Genomic DNA, 14,896 nt, shown 5'->3' with positions numbered 1-14,896 from the left:
TGGTTCTTACCATCTAGATGACTTTCTTCAGATCATAAATTTTCAGTCAGATCAAATTTTGAGTCTACACTACTTGAGAGAGTCCCCTTTATTGCCAGAGTTGCAATATTACATTGTGAAGTGCCTTGGAATGCTTTACAAGAAACACATTAACCAAAACTAAGTCCTGATCTTGCAATCAGATCCATGTAGAAACTTCAACTGCAGTACTGGGGCTGTAGTATTTTATAGCTATACATATTTCTTTTTTAACAGTAATGGCCATTTGGAGCATTGCTCAAGTAGATATAGGTAAAGTGTATAATTATGTAATTTGCTTAGCATGGATTAGTTTGCTTTTGATCTGTTCTAACAGTATCATTCTGTTTCTGCTTACAGTGGTAGATGTTAAAAATGAAACATCTTATTGAGAGAAAAATATCTCACTGCAATATTACATTCTACAAACAGGAAAATATTGTGGTAATATAAAGGCTTCCTTTTAATGTCTACTGCTATAGGATTTCCCTTAACCATACTACATATAGGGTTTTATGCTACCTAGGTCTATCTGTGTTTATTAACACACACACACACACACACACACACTTTATTGATGAAATTCTGCTGCAGTTAGCAAAAGTAGTAAGCAGTTACTGAACATCTGTACCTGGAGAGCTAAAGTAACTGGTACTGGCAATGATTATATTCGGATTATACTGTTACAAGGTCTCTGAATCTTTGAAGACACAAATCATAACTTGACTCATATGGTAAGGGCATGGCTCATTGCTGTTGAGTATGCTGTTTCCCTAGATGATAGCATTAATTTAAAAGGATATAAGTAATAATTTTTTACTGCTTTAATTTTTTCCCCAATAAAATAAATGCTATATTCCACTATTACTCATTCCCCAGGAAAGCACTACAACTATGTATGTATTGGTGTGAATACAGATTTATAACTATTAAGAAAACATTAAGGGTTTGAGCACTTCTCCAGAGTACGTTTATCACCTGACACAGTATCTTATGAAAATCGGTAATTGCACATCCTTACTTATATGCAAGTGTTGATTTTACAAAATACATTAATTTGCAGTCCTGCAGAGAACAAAGTGGAGCTGACACAATGCATAATTTTTATTTGGATAGGTCTAACTATACTAAATTAACCCTACTACTGATGCGAATGAAATTCTTGCTCAGTAATCTGCAACTGCACTAACAAAGAGGATTTGAAGCAATCCAACCTGAGATAAGGAAACTGTTCTTTCCATCAGTATTTTGGTTCTCTTAAATCCAGGATCACTTTCTGCCAGGACATTCATGGTTTTCTTGCCGATAAATTCCAAAGCATCTAGACCACCTGTCAAAACACTTTTTCCCTGCACATAAAACAATGCAGTGTGGTTATTTTCTTTACACTTTATGTTAATAAGAAATTGTAAAAAAACACTGGTTCTGCTGACGCTGACTTTGAATTTTTAACTCCCTAAAGTTTCTCCACCCTTACTAATAATAGGATTTATGACTTCATCAATCATCTCACTTTGCTTTGAATCCATTTTCCAGGAGAAAAAGTACTATACAAAAGTTTTATAATTAACTTATTTTGAATGATATTTAATAGCTTGATGTCAATAAGAAATGTGCCCAATAGCAATTCTCTTAATAAATTAAATAATAATAATCAGAGAATAAAGCCATATTTACTTTGTATACATGGATGGTTCATCTTTTCCTTTAAATGGCATGCAGTGGGTCAGTGCAAATTTTAGGTACAAAAGGTTCCTTTGAAGTTAAGGACCCTTATGAAAGGAGCTCACCTCACTCGTGTAACTGAGTTTTTTTTTCATTTGACAGCTGCAATGAACTGCTACATGGGAGATTCTCTCACATGAAGCCATTGATTCTATGTCCTCTCACGAGCTTTATTCATCTCTCTCATTGGTTCAGCTACATGGAAGAAGAACCTACACTGGCTAACTGTTCTGTCTGTAGCCTAGACTCTATGTCTGGCAGCTTCTCAAATGAGGAGCTGAACATGGAAAACTTTACAGAGGTCTCAGCAGTCAAGACTGCCTCTGTTCTCAGTATTAGAACATTGAAGGAAACTTTTTTCAACAAGAGGTAGGAGTCACTACCTGAACTGTTCTGTTTCTTCTTGATACCATTTGTTACCTTGATATGATGGCCTTCACCACCCACATGGACAGCTCTAACTTTCCAGCTCGCCCTCCTAATTCTCCCACTTGCAGACTGGCTTCCCCATGGAGCTCAGGCAGTCTCACCCAAACCCACCACCAGCAAATTGTAGGTAGCTACAACCTCACTGACTCTGTGACCCTCACTGCAGCCCTTGGGGGGTGGCCAATGGAAATCTTCCTATGTTCCCAGAATCTTTGACATTAAAGCGAAGCTATTCATGGCATGCTTCGAATGGGCTGGACAATCATTGAAAGGGAACATCACCCTCACCAGTTTTGCACAAAGGAAACCCTGCCATCTATGCTTCCTGGATGCTGCCTGCAATTTTCTGCAATCCTATGCTAGTGCATCATGCAAAAAAGTTCAAAGGAAAATGACTGTAGAGGTAGCATTTTATACACACTGAAAGGAACAAGGCAAGATGTGGATGGATATTGGAGAGGTAAAATGGAAGAAGCAACAGGATTAGGCAAAAGCTGGGATATAGGGGAGGAGAGAGAAGAAGAGAGTGAAATGTAATGTTTAGGTTTTGAGCCTGGATCACAAGGAATATGGAAAGGACAATGGTAATAATGGATAAGGGAGGAAAGATGAATAGTTAGTTCAAATTTTGCCATGTTGAGTTTGAGATGGCACCAAGATATCCAGAGAGCAGTGTCAAAGAGACAGTTTGAGATGTGAGACTAGGCATGGAGGGAGAGGCCGGGGCTAGAGAAGAAAAGAAATCATTTAGTAAAAGTCTTGAACCAAGCAAATGTAGTATTGTCTTGTTTTATCTACCAGCAAAAATATAAGAAACCCTCCTCTCAAAGTTAATCACAAAGGACTTGATTTTAATAAAATCACGAGAGCACCACACCTTCATATGACTCCCAAGACTTTGCATAGACATACACAGTGCACCAGCCAGAATTTTTTTAAAACTAAGTCTAGTCCCAAATGTTCACTCAAAGGCCACGTCTACATTTTGAGCTAGCGATGTGATCCCCAGCTCACATACACATACTTGCGCTAGCTCAATGAGAGCCAGTGCAAGTATAAACAGTAGTGGAGCCATGGTAGCATAGGCAGCAGATGCAGTGGCATGGTTCAAAACCAGGCTGAATACAAACTCACCTGAACCTCGTGCGTAGGTCTCAGCATTGCTAAGCTGTGCCTCTGCTGCCACTGCCCGTGCTACTGCACTATGCTACTGTTTATAGGTGCACTAGCTCTCATCGAGCTAGCCTGAATATGTGTACTTAAGCTGGGAATCGCACCCCTAGCTCACAGTGTAGGTGTAGCCTAAATTGGTTACTTTCTTTGATATACTTGAAACTTTATATTGAGCTAGTTATTTTTGCGTAAAAGTGTCATTGTAGATCTGTGGTTCAAAAACTGTTTTTCAAACAGTCACACAACTCCCAAACCCTCGTCTTCAAATGTGACTTGCAATTAGAGGGCACGAAGGAGAACTTCAGAAGACAAGACACATTGGAGTTACTCACTGTGTTCTGTACAGCATTAGTGATTGTTGACAGCATCCCACGAGATCCAGATGAAGGCGAAGAGGGTGAAACCCCAATGGAGCTCTGGTCTGGGGCATCGTTGGACTCTAATAAAATGAAAAAGAGACAGGCACAACGCATCTTCAACACTGTGTTATTTTCAACAAATCACAATGAACTGGATTCTGTCACCAAAATCTTTGAATTTCCTAAATTGTATAAATTTGATAATTTGTCAAAATGTTTTGTTCAACTTGGACTAATAAGCTACTTACTGATCCCTGGTATTTTGCTCTCAGTTGTGGCAGGTTGTGCGCCTTCTGAAGATGTTGAACTCGCATTATGAATTCTTAGAGTGGCTCCTGCTTTTTCCTTTACTGCAGTTAATCCATGACCTGTAATGGTACAAATATATTTTAGATGCAATTATGCATGTGTCTGGGATTTGGAAACACTCTTATTACTAGTAACAAGGCATAATATTTAATGCTTAGTAAATACATCAATTAAAAATTAGGTGAAACTCACAAAATATGAAGCCTACTACATCTGCTTAACTTATTTTCTAGGTCAGAAAAGCCAGCTAGACCTTCATTTACTCACTAGTTATATTAATACATTTCAAACTCGTGTCCTGTATGTTAATTGAGCAGAAATGATGAAAATGAAATAGAATACAAATGATACAGGATATAGATCATTGTAAATTTTGTTATTGTGACAGAGAGGGGTAAATTTAGTGCTCAATCTTTCAAAGTACTGAGTGCCTTCAGCGCTGATTAACTAAAATGGGAACTGAGGGTGCTCTGTGCCTCCCAGGGCTGGGGCTTAAGTGGAATTCAGATGTTTCATAAGAATGGATGGCCATATTGGATCAGATCAATGGTCCATCTAGCCCAATATCCTGTCTTCTGACAGTGGCCAGTGCCAGATTCTTCAGAGGGAATGAACAGAACAGAACAGTTATTGAGTGATATATCCGCTGTCATCCAGTCCCAGTTTCTGGCTGTCTGAGGTTTAGGGACACCTGGTGCATAGGGTTGTATCTCTGACCATCTTGGCTAATACCAACTGATAGACCCATCCTCCAAGAACTTATGCAGTTCTTTTTGGAACTCTGTTAATAGTCTTGGCCTTTACTATATCCCCTGGCAATGAGTTCCACAGATTGACTGTGCGTTATGTGAAGGAGTACTTCCTTGTGTTTGTTTTAAACTTGCTGCCTATTAATTTCATTGGTTGACCCCGGGTTCTTGAGTTATGTGAATGGGTAAATAACACTTAATTATTCACTTTCTCCACACCTGTCATGATTTTATAGACCTCTCTCATATCCCCCCTTAGTCATCTCTTTTCTGTCTTTTTAATCTCTCCTCATATGGAGGCTGTTCCATACCCCATTTTCTGAACCTTTTCCAATTCTAATATATCTTTTTGAGATGAGGTGACCAAAACTGCATGCAGTATTCAAGGTGTGGGCATATCAAAGATTTACATAGTGGCATTATGATATTTTCTGTCTTATTATCTATTCTATTCTTAAGGGTTCCTAACATTGTTAGCTTTTTTGACTGTTGCTGCACTCTGAGCAGATGTTTTCATCGAACTATCCACAATGACTCCAAGATCTCCTTCTTGAGTGAAAACACCTAATTTAGACCCCATAATTTTGTATGTATCATTGGGATTATTTTTCCAGTGTGCATTACTTTGCACTTATCAAGATTGAATTTTATCTGCCATTTTGTTGCCCAGTCACCCACTTTTGGGAGATTCCTCTGTAACTCTTTGCAGTCATTTTTGGGCTTAACCATCTTGAGCAACTTAGTATCATCTGTAAACTTTGCCACCTGTTTACCCCCTTTTCCAGAACATTAATGAATATGTTGAATGGCTCAGGTGCCAGTACAGATCCTTGGGGGACCCTGCTATTTACCTCTCTCCATTGGGAAAACTGACCATTTATTCCTACCCTTTGTTTCCTATCTTTTAACCATATACTGGACCTTTCCTCTTATCCCTTGATTGATTACTTTGCTTAAGAGCCTTTGGTGTAGGGCCTTGTCAAAGGCTTTCTGAAAGTCCAAGTACACTATATCCACTGGGTCTCCCTCCCTTGCTCACTTGCCTTCTGACACCCTCAAAGAATACAATCCATGCAATTCATCTTTTCTCCCAACATTTTTGGGGCTAGCGGATTTGTTCTCAAGTGTGTTACTTGGATTGGATTTTAGGAACACTTTCCCTAAAAGTCCTGAGAGGTGATACAAAGGAGAGTTGAGGATGATCAGGACCTTACAGGACTAGGCTCTGAACACAGATGCAGGGCTTTCCTTTATGAACCTTTGCTCTCTAAACAATCAATCATCCCACTCTCCTGGGTTATGTTGTTGCTCTAATTTTAACCTTCAAATCATCTTCCCCCAATAATACTAACCAGCTTTCTTTGTGTATGTTACCTAGGCATTTGACCTTTGGACAGGAGGAGCTCTGGTTGGATCAGGTGGCAGAAAAACAAGCATTGCACCCTCATTTAGAAAGGTATTTGGTAGGTGGTCCCATTGAAGTCAATGGGACTATTCACAATCTTAAAGGCAGGCTTAGGTAAAGGCTGTTCTTTCAAAAGCATACAGTGTTTGCCAAACTCTGCTCCTACTGGAGTCTACAGGACCAGGGTTAGGACAATGCTGAGAGTTTCTGAAAATCCTCTTGCATATATCTTGCCGATTTGGGGCCTAAGTATGCACAAGGAGGTGTTAATGATACTTCTGCACACTTATGCTTCTCTGCCATCAGCTAAGTTGTCATGAGTTAAAAAGCTGTGATGTGAAAAATCAATCTAGAAAACAAATCAAAGACATTTCTAGAAATCTAAAACAAACACAATTGTAGGTGTTTATTAAATATTGTCCATATTCCCTAAGATTGGGAACTGCATGCATTTTATAAATTAAAAAATGAGTTTTCCCAGAGTTATTTTGATTGCTGCAAAACAGTTCATCAGTAGCTAGAGTACAGTACAGTATTTATATGCATCTGGGGTATCCAATTAGAGAGAGATGCAACAAACCATTGTGATTGAGGGTGGAGTGGAGGGAAGTTTTGCTGCATGGTTCTGTGATCGCCAGATGGATTATTCATGAGATGCTCTATGAATTCAATAAGTATCGTCTGGGGACTATAAAATTACATAAAATAACTCCACATTGTGAAGCAGCACATTTGAGAGATCACATGCAAGAACAGCAGAGTATCTTGGGGAAAACACAAAGTTCCAAAGTACAGAAATCTCTTACAGAACAGACCTGCAGATTGTGCTGACTATGTGAAATAACTGATTTACTATTTTATAGTTTAGTCTACGTGGGACTCTTGCATTTTACATTGAAACAATGAGACTTGGCAGCTTAGAATTTTGATTTGTCACAACAAGATGGTTGAAATGATCTTTGCCTCTTTTTTCCTGTCTCACAAACTGTAGTTGTGTGTCAAACTGTGCATGGTTAGTTAGGCTACCAGCAATGAAACTGTGAGTCAACAGAGTTATTGCAGACTGAAGTTCTACTTTATCTTTCCCTAGCCTGCTGTGCATTTTAATTGGTTCAATGAAAATATTATTAGCATTAGTAAATTCATGATTCATTATTTTTATTGACCAACTTTCTGGGACTGTAAGTAATTGTTAATTTGTGCTTGTAAACTAATATAGCTAGATACTCTATGTTGCATTTGTTAGCATTTCTATTATTTATATTTTTACAAAAGGGAAATCCAAAAGAAATTTCAATTACTTTTTTTTCTACTGAGTCATAAAATTGTATTCACCTTCTTTTGAGATTGTGACAAAATATTGCAGACAAATCAATATATAATTTTTTAAAAATATTAACTTCACATAGGAAGGTGTGCAGGGTTTTTTTAGGTTGATTTTCCAGTTTCCTTACATAAAAATGATGTTTTGTTTTTTCTTACATTCTGAAATGCTGGCCTGAAAAATATACTTATGGCTTTTCAGCTATGCTTACACCGTCAAGAAAATGAGCATGCATATTTTGGTGGTGTATTGATATTTACATTATGAGAATTCAGCATTTGCAGAACTGTACCTCTAGCTTTCATGCACCGCAGAACTGTGAGCCAATAATTCAGGGAAACTGGATGCAGTTTTGCTGAACTAAGCTCTGAGCTAAGTACCTCCGACTATAACAAAAGAAGCCGATTAGCTCAAAGTAGCGCAGCTGGGGCATGTCATCATTGTTGAGGATGTACATGAATGAGAAAAAGCACAAACATCATGAAAATACAAATTGTTTTAGAATGTGAGCGTGACAGACATTCAAATGAAAAATTATTTGTTACTTTAACAACATGGAAACGGGAGGGCTCTCGATGGTTCTGTGTTTTAGAGATGAAGACTTACTGATTTTGTTTTACATAGTGGTGTCATATTTACGCAGATATTACAAATACAGTATCTTCTGACAAAATTAGTGACTCTTTTCTGTCCACCCTCTCTCCATCTGTTTCCTAATTAAATTTATGGCTTTGTCTCCACTTCCTTCATCTAACTGTCTCAAAGACAGAGGAGCGTCTCTTGGGTGAGAGAAGCATCTTTCAGTATTCCTGTCATTTTGGAGAAAAACTCTGCTTGGGGTAGTTTTTCTTGTTTTGTTTTTTGGTTGGTTGATTTGTTCGTTACAAAGTTAGAGGGTTTTGATTAGCAGGGGACGGTGTTTGTGTAGAACGTTGTCACTGTCATTCTTGCTACGGTGGAAAGGCTTTTTCAAAGAGGAAGGTTTTGCAACATATCCTAAAGATGGTCAGCTCTGCATTTGACTGATCACCTCTGGAAATTTGTACCGAAGTCAGATCCCCTAAATCAAGAACACTTTGTCCCCAGCTTTGACACTTCATCCCAGGCTTTGTGATCTTCATGGTCCCAGAGGCGTAGTGCTTAATTTGTGCCAGGGCTTGCCAGGGCTGAGCTCCGACACCTCTGGGCTTGGCAGTTCAGAACTCGGGCACCTCTGGGCTTGCTGCATCAATTATGAATATAAAAAAAATTGCTTGAGCCCCAGCACCTCTTTCATTACAAATTAAGCATTGCAGAGGAGTGCAACTGTTGCAGACATTCATATGTTGAATTTTGATCTTTACAACAGCTGGAGCATGATCCATTTAATATGTCAAAGATTAGGGCCAAGGCCTAAAATTGGCATCTGAAACTGGCTGGGAGCCAGCAGAGGGAATTGAGCATGGCCTGATGTGCTCACAGCAACCTCAACCATAGAAGAAGACAGTATATGCAGAACAGTGCTGCCCCCTGGTTCATATCTAGAAATACATAGCATCACAGCATGCTCAGCCTCAACAACGCTACTGGTTCTTCATGGATTTTATGGTCCAGGTCAAAACTGCCCTCTGTGTTTTTAAAACTCTTCAAGGACACACTCCTGGGCTCAATTCTGATCACAGTTACACCATTATGTAAATCAGGAGTAAGTCCATTTAAAACAGGAAGTGAGATCAGATTCAGGCCCCATGTATGTCCTTATTCCAAAAGGATATTTATACGTATATGTTTTTATAAAACAGCAACAAAATGGCAGATGAAATTCAATGTTGATAAATGCAAAGTACTGCACATTGGAAAACATAATGCCAACTATACATGTAAAATGATGGGATCTAAATTAGCTGTTACCACTCAAGAAAGAGATCTTGGAGTCATTGTGGATAGTTCTCTGAAAACACCCACTCAAACTGCAATGGCAGTCAAAAAAAGCTAACAGAATGCTGAGAATCATTAGGAAAGGGATAGATAATAAAACAGAAAATATCATATTGCCTCTATGGTACGCCCACATCTTGAATACTGCGTGCAGATCTGGTCATCCCATCTCAAAAAAGACAAACTGAAATTGGAAAAGGTAAAGAAAAGGGCAATAAAAATTATTGAGGTCTGGAACAGCTTCCATATGAGGAGAGATTAATAAGACTGGGACTTTTCAGCTTAGAAAAGAGAAGACTAAGAGGGGATATGAAAAAGCTCTATAAAATCATGAATGGTGTGAAGAAAGTAAATAAGGAAGTGTTGTTTCCTCCTTCTCATAACACAAGAACAACAGGTCACCAAATGAAATTAATAGGCAGCAGGTTTAAAACAAACAAAAGGAAGTATTTCTTCACACCACGCACAGTCAGCCTGTGGAACTCTTTGCTAGAGGATGTTGTGAAAGCCAAGCCTATTACAGAGTTAAAAAAAGAACTGGATAAGTTCATGGAAGATAGGTCCATCAGTGGCTATTAGCAAAACCAAGCTCTGAAGTGTCCCTAGCCAGTAGCGTAGCTGGTGGGGGAGGGGTGGAGTGGCCGCTCCCTCACCGAGCACAAGTGGCGCCTTTTTAATTTTACTCACACGGGAGCGGGGAAAAAAAAGGCGCCACCCGCTGCGGCGCTTTTACTGACGGGGCGGCGCTCCGAGTCTTCGGCGGCGGGCCCTTCACTCGCTTCGGGTGTCTTCGGTGGCACTGAAGCTTCATCGCTCCCCCCTCTTCCCTCCACCTGGCTACACCACTGTCCCTAGCCTCTGTTTGCCAGAAGTTGGGAATGGGTGACAGGGGATGGATCACTTGATGATTACCTGTTCTGTTCATTCCCTCTGAAGCACCTGGCATTGGCCACACTGTCGGAAGACAGGATATTGGGCTAGATGGACCATTGGTCTGACACAGTAAGACTGTTCTTATGTTCTTAATTGACATGAAGGGCTGTAAATTGTATCAGTGATTCTCAACCTTTTCTATACCACGACTCCATGTTACAAGAGAAAAAATATTTCATGTTCCATGTAGCCACAAAGAAAGGAAGATGGCTGCAACCCCCTGAAATCTGTTCAGGACTACCAGGTTGTGAAACATGAACTTTATTAAATGTCCTTATAATGTAAGAACTGTAAAAAATGTGTTATTTTTACAGCAGCTAAATCATCTGTGTGTTATTTCCAAAGCAGTTTTTAACATCCATGTTATTTCAGTCTTAAACACATCATGCCTAATCAGCTCTAATTTATGTAATGAAAAAGATATTTTCTGAGGAGATTAAGTTGTCTTTTTTATGACCACACAAGGTATGAGCATAACATCCAGCCTTCACAGTTGATGTTATTCCTTATTCTGCAACAAGGGAATAATGTATTTAGGGAAAGGAACAGCTTTTCACAGCATCTCAATGTTTCAGTTTCACATAATTTCAGGCATTTCCACTTCTGTTCAACACATAATGAAATTTAAGCTATGTAACACTGATTACTACACATACCTACGAACCACTCATGCATACAGTGATATCAGCAAGCTACATTTCATTTTGTCATACCGAATGACAAAAAGACATCAGGCAGCACAAAGAAAAGGTTTATGGTGGTTGATATTTTGTGTACTGTTATGCAGGATTAAGAACTGGAAGAGGAATACACACATGCACAAAATAATCAAGAGAGCAGAATACGGAACATGAGTATGTGTAAAGAGACACATTATGCAGCTCTCTAATATCAATTAATTGATAATTCAAGTTAAACAGTGGCAGAATAGAAACCCAAATATTTTTTCACTGTATTATGGCATATTAATGGATGTGCAAGTTTAAACATGGGCATCTGATTTTTACAATTTATGTAGTATGTTGTGCACATATGCCACAAATTAGGGAATTGGCTTTGGTAGGACACAAAGCCAGTCCAACATCATAAGTGAAGCAAATATGTAACTTATGTAATGCACTAATATAAGCAATAAAACATTTGGATGCACTATTGTTGATTCATTAAAAACATGATCGTTTCAGAGAGGGAGGGGGAAAGGGCAAAGAAAATGGATATATTTGTGACACCATGCAATGTTATGCTGTTCACGCCATAGTGGGACTGATTCTCTTCTCAGTGACTTCAATAGAGCTACTCTTGATTTATGCCGTTGCCAGCAAGGAGAGACTCAGACCCAGCATGCTTTTAAACAAAAATCTTCTTACCTCATTAAATGGCAACCTACTTCATTCTTTCTCCCATAGCCTCAAACATTTAATTAGTGTGACATCTAGTGTCAAATACTGACCATGGTTCAGGCTGTAAGTGTTACCAATCAAAAGGCATTATGAAAGCTTTTTGTTTAGCACCGTGTCACCGACATTAATACCAGTGGGGATGCTGAGAAGAGGGGGAGCCCAACAAGACCAGATAAATATCAAGGTTACTTTGGAGATGAAAGACATTTTCTTAAAAAACAAACAAACAATTGTTTGTATATGTCAAAATAATTAAGTAGGGAAAGAAGATTGAATCTACACAGAAACTGCTGCTAGAAACCAACAACAATGCTAAGCAAATTACTGCCATACTGTAAAAATGCTAATCTGTTTGGAAGTGCTAAATCAGGGCTTGAAGGATAATGAAACCGACAGGGATGAACATCCATTTCAGTCATCCTTGAGAAGAGCTGTTAGCCCTTTAAAATGTTAACTGGTCAATCACAACTGTGCAACCATTTCAGCTACTTTTACAAAGAACAATTTATAACAAATAAAGCAAAGGACAGTAAACATTTGTCATGCTTGACTGGGAACAAGCAAGTCTGTTACAGAAATGAGATTACTAAGAAATAGCAAAGTCCAAATCTAAGATGTTGCTGCTAGTTTTAGTATGAGAAAAGTGGCTCTGTTTGTAGCACTTGCTACATTAAGGGAATGAGCAACATTCAAGTGGATTGCATCATGTGATGTCTGTTTTCTGTTATATTGGAAAGGATGGAAGAGGAAGTGTGGGATGAATTACTCAGCTACTCAGAATATTTTTAAGGAGAATAATAAATATTCAATAAAAAGAAGATACATTGCAAAGATTCCCCCACTAATAGTATAAAATGCTTTGCACCATTTCCTCTCTATATAGGAATTATAATACTGCTCAGATCTGTGGTCCATCTAGTCCAATATCCTGTCTCTGACAGTGGACAGCAATAAATACTTTAGAGTTGGGAGCAAAAATTCCTATAATGGACAATTAAGAAATAGCCTGTTTGTAGGGGGAATTTCTTCCTAACCCCAAGTAAGCAGAGTCTGACTTACGCCTGGAAGCATGGGAGCTTATATCTCATATAACAATGTTTCAATTTTATCTCGGTAACTTTGAGTATCCATCCATAAAAATGTCTAATCCTTTTCTAACCCTTGGATACGAAGCTCTTGGCCCCAATTATATCTGGTGGCAGTGAGTTCGACAGGTCAATTATGTGTTTAAAAAAGTATTTCCTTTTACTAGTTTTAAATGTGCTTACTTTCAATTTCATTGACTGTCCCCTTGTTCTTCTACTATGAGAAAAGGTAACTATGAGGGTAAGTATAAAATCATAGGGTTAGAAGGGACTGCAAGGGACATATAGACTAACCCCCTAATCTAATCATCTAATGGTATGATATTTTCTATACCATTAATTATTTTATATACTTCTACCATATCCCTCATACTCATCTTCTCTCTAAACAATGCCATTCTTTTTAATGTCTCTTCATACCATACATCATGTCTCTTTTTTAGTACATTTTACCATCAGATAAAGGTGTCTCTCTTAATTACCTTAATGAGAAATGTGCATGTGCAACTGAGGACAGCATTCTGTTTTGCAAGTTAAATGCTCCTCTCAATTACATGCCTGCAACCTTAGTTATTTCCAATATATAACTAAGGATTTGGCCCTACTTAGATAATTTCAGCATACAATTCAGAGACAGCAGTACATAACAAGAACATCAGAAAGGCTAGAAGTCATCACCAGTTGCCTTTCATATACAAAGAGGGAGACATTTCTAATTAGATATATTTATCACACACACAAAATCCTATGTTACAAGAACATTATTAAAGTTGCAAAGACAAGCACACTTACATTAGGAAATACCAGAATACAGGTTGCCTGTGTAGCCTTATTTCAGCGCCCCAGGAAACTGGATTATGATACCGTCTTCATTACGTGCCATTTTTTCCACAGGATCCCTGCCTCATTCAGTGCGTGGGATGGATGGTGCTCTCTTTAATGATCAGTTATTCAATAGTTTGTTTTCTCCTCATTCTTCAAAGTGTGGCCCCATGTCTGTCTTACTGTACACTATTCATACCTTGATCTGAAGACATATTTATTAATTTCCTAATGGATTTTTCTGTAGTTCTCTTCACTATAGTATCTGAGTACTTTATTAATATTATTAATTATTTTCACAACACCCTGTAAGGTTAGGGCGTGGTATTATCCCCACTTTATAGATGGGGAACTGTGGCACAGAGAGATTAAAGTCAAAAATATCTACTAGTTTTGGGTATCCAATCTGAGATGCCCAACACTTGATTTTTTTCAGAAGACAGAGCACTGTATTGCACTTTATATATTCAAAGCACAGTTCCCAATTCTTCAGCTGCAGTGGTGAGTGCTCAGCACTTCTGCAAATCAGACCCCAGGGTCTCAAGTCAAGCACCCAGAAAATTAGGAAATACAATTAGTGACCACATGTGAATTGTTTGGTTTAACATTACACAGGAACTGGGGCAGAGGCAGGATTAGAATCCGATTCTCCAGGGCAGCATTCAACTGCCTTAAGCATGAGACTATTCTTTTTCTTCTTGCAATCCCCTGCCTCATTCACTACACACATTCAACTTCAGAAACAAATGAAGCAGGGATCCTACAGACCATAGCCTCCTTCACTAGCAACCCTGATTCATCCTTAGAGTAGGTCCATCCTGTGCACTGAAAGAGGCAGGGATCCTGTGGAAAAAATAGTATGTGATCTTGTAATTAAAGATGGTATCATAATGCATACCCACAAGGGAGATGAACTGAGTTGCAGTAGTGATAAGATTTATATCCAGTGTAGGAGAACCATTAGACAATAACCTGATCACATAGTGGAGTAAATACAGTAACTCCTCACTTAATGTGCTAGTTATGTTCTTGAAAAATGCAACTTTAAGCTAAATGATTTTAAGCTAATCCAATTAATAAGAATTAATATAAATAGGGGGGGTTTAAGTTCCAGGGAAATTTTTTCTGCCAGACAAAAGACATTATATACCTAAACAGTATAAGTTTTAAATAATTTTAAACAAACAATTTAACACTGTTCTCACCAATGATGATTGTGAAGCTTGGTTGAGGCAGGGGCGTAGCGGG

At 38.5% G+C, this 14,896-nt stretch overlaps 1 protein-coding gene across 2 annotated transcripts in view; it reads right to left on the bottom strand.

Annotated features, from left to right (window-relative positions):
* FAM114A1 (family with sequence similarity 114 member A1) overlaps positions 1 to 14,896 on the bottom strand; it is a 57,095-nt gene that overhangs the window by 30,507 nt on the left and 11,692 nt on the right. For both annotated transcript variants that reach the window (XM_054030397.1, XM_054030398.1), the window contains exons 4-6: positions 3,953 to 4,072; positions 3,678 to 3,784; positions 1,233 to 1,367 (exon numbers count right to left, since the gene is read on the bottom strand). In XM_054030397.1, coding sequence (XP_053886372.1) covers positions 1,233 to 1,367; positions 3,678 to 3,784; positions 3,953 to 4,072 — 362 coding nt within the window. The remainder of the gene's footprint in view (positions 1 to 1,232; positions 1,368 to 3,677; positions 3,785 to 3,952; positions 4,073 to 14,896) is intronic.

Source organism: Malaclemys terrapin, chromosome 5 (assembly GCF_027887155.1).
Source record: "Malaclemys terrapin pileata isolate rMalTer1 chromosome 5, rMalTer1.hap1, whole genome shotgun sequence".
NCBI classification, from domain to species: Eukaryota; Metazoa; Chordata; order Testudines; family Emydidae; genus Malaclemys; species Malaclemys terrapin.
The sequence above is the reverse complement of the archived record's forward strand: the minus strand, read 5'-3'. Positions and strand labels throughout refer to the sequence as shown.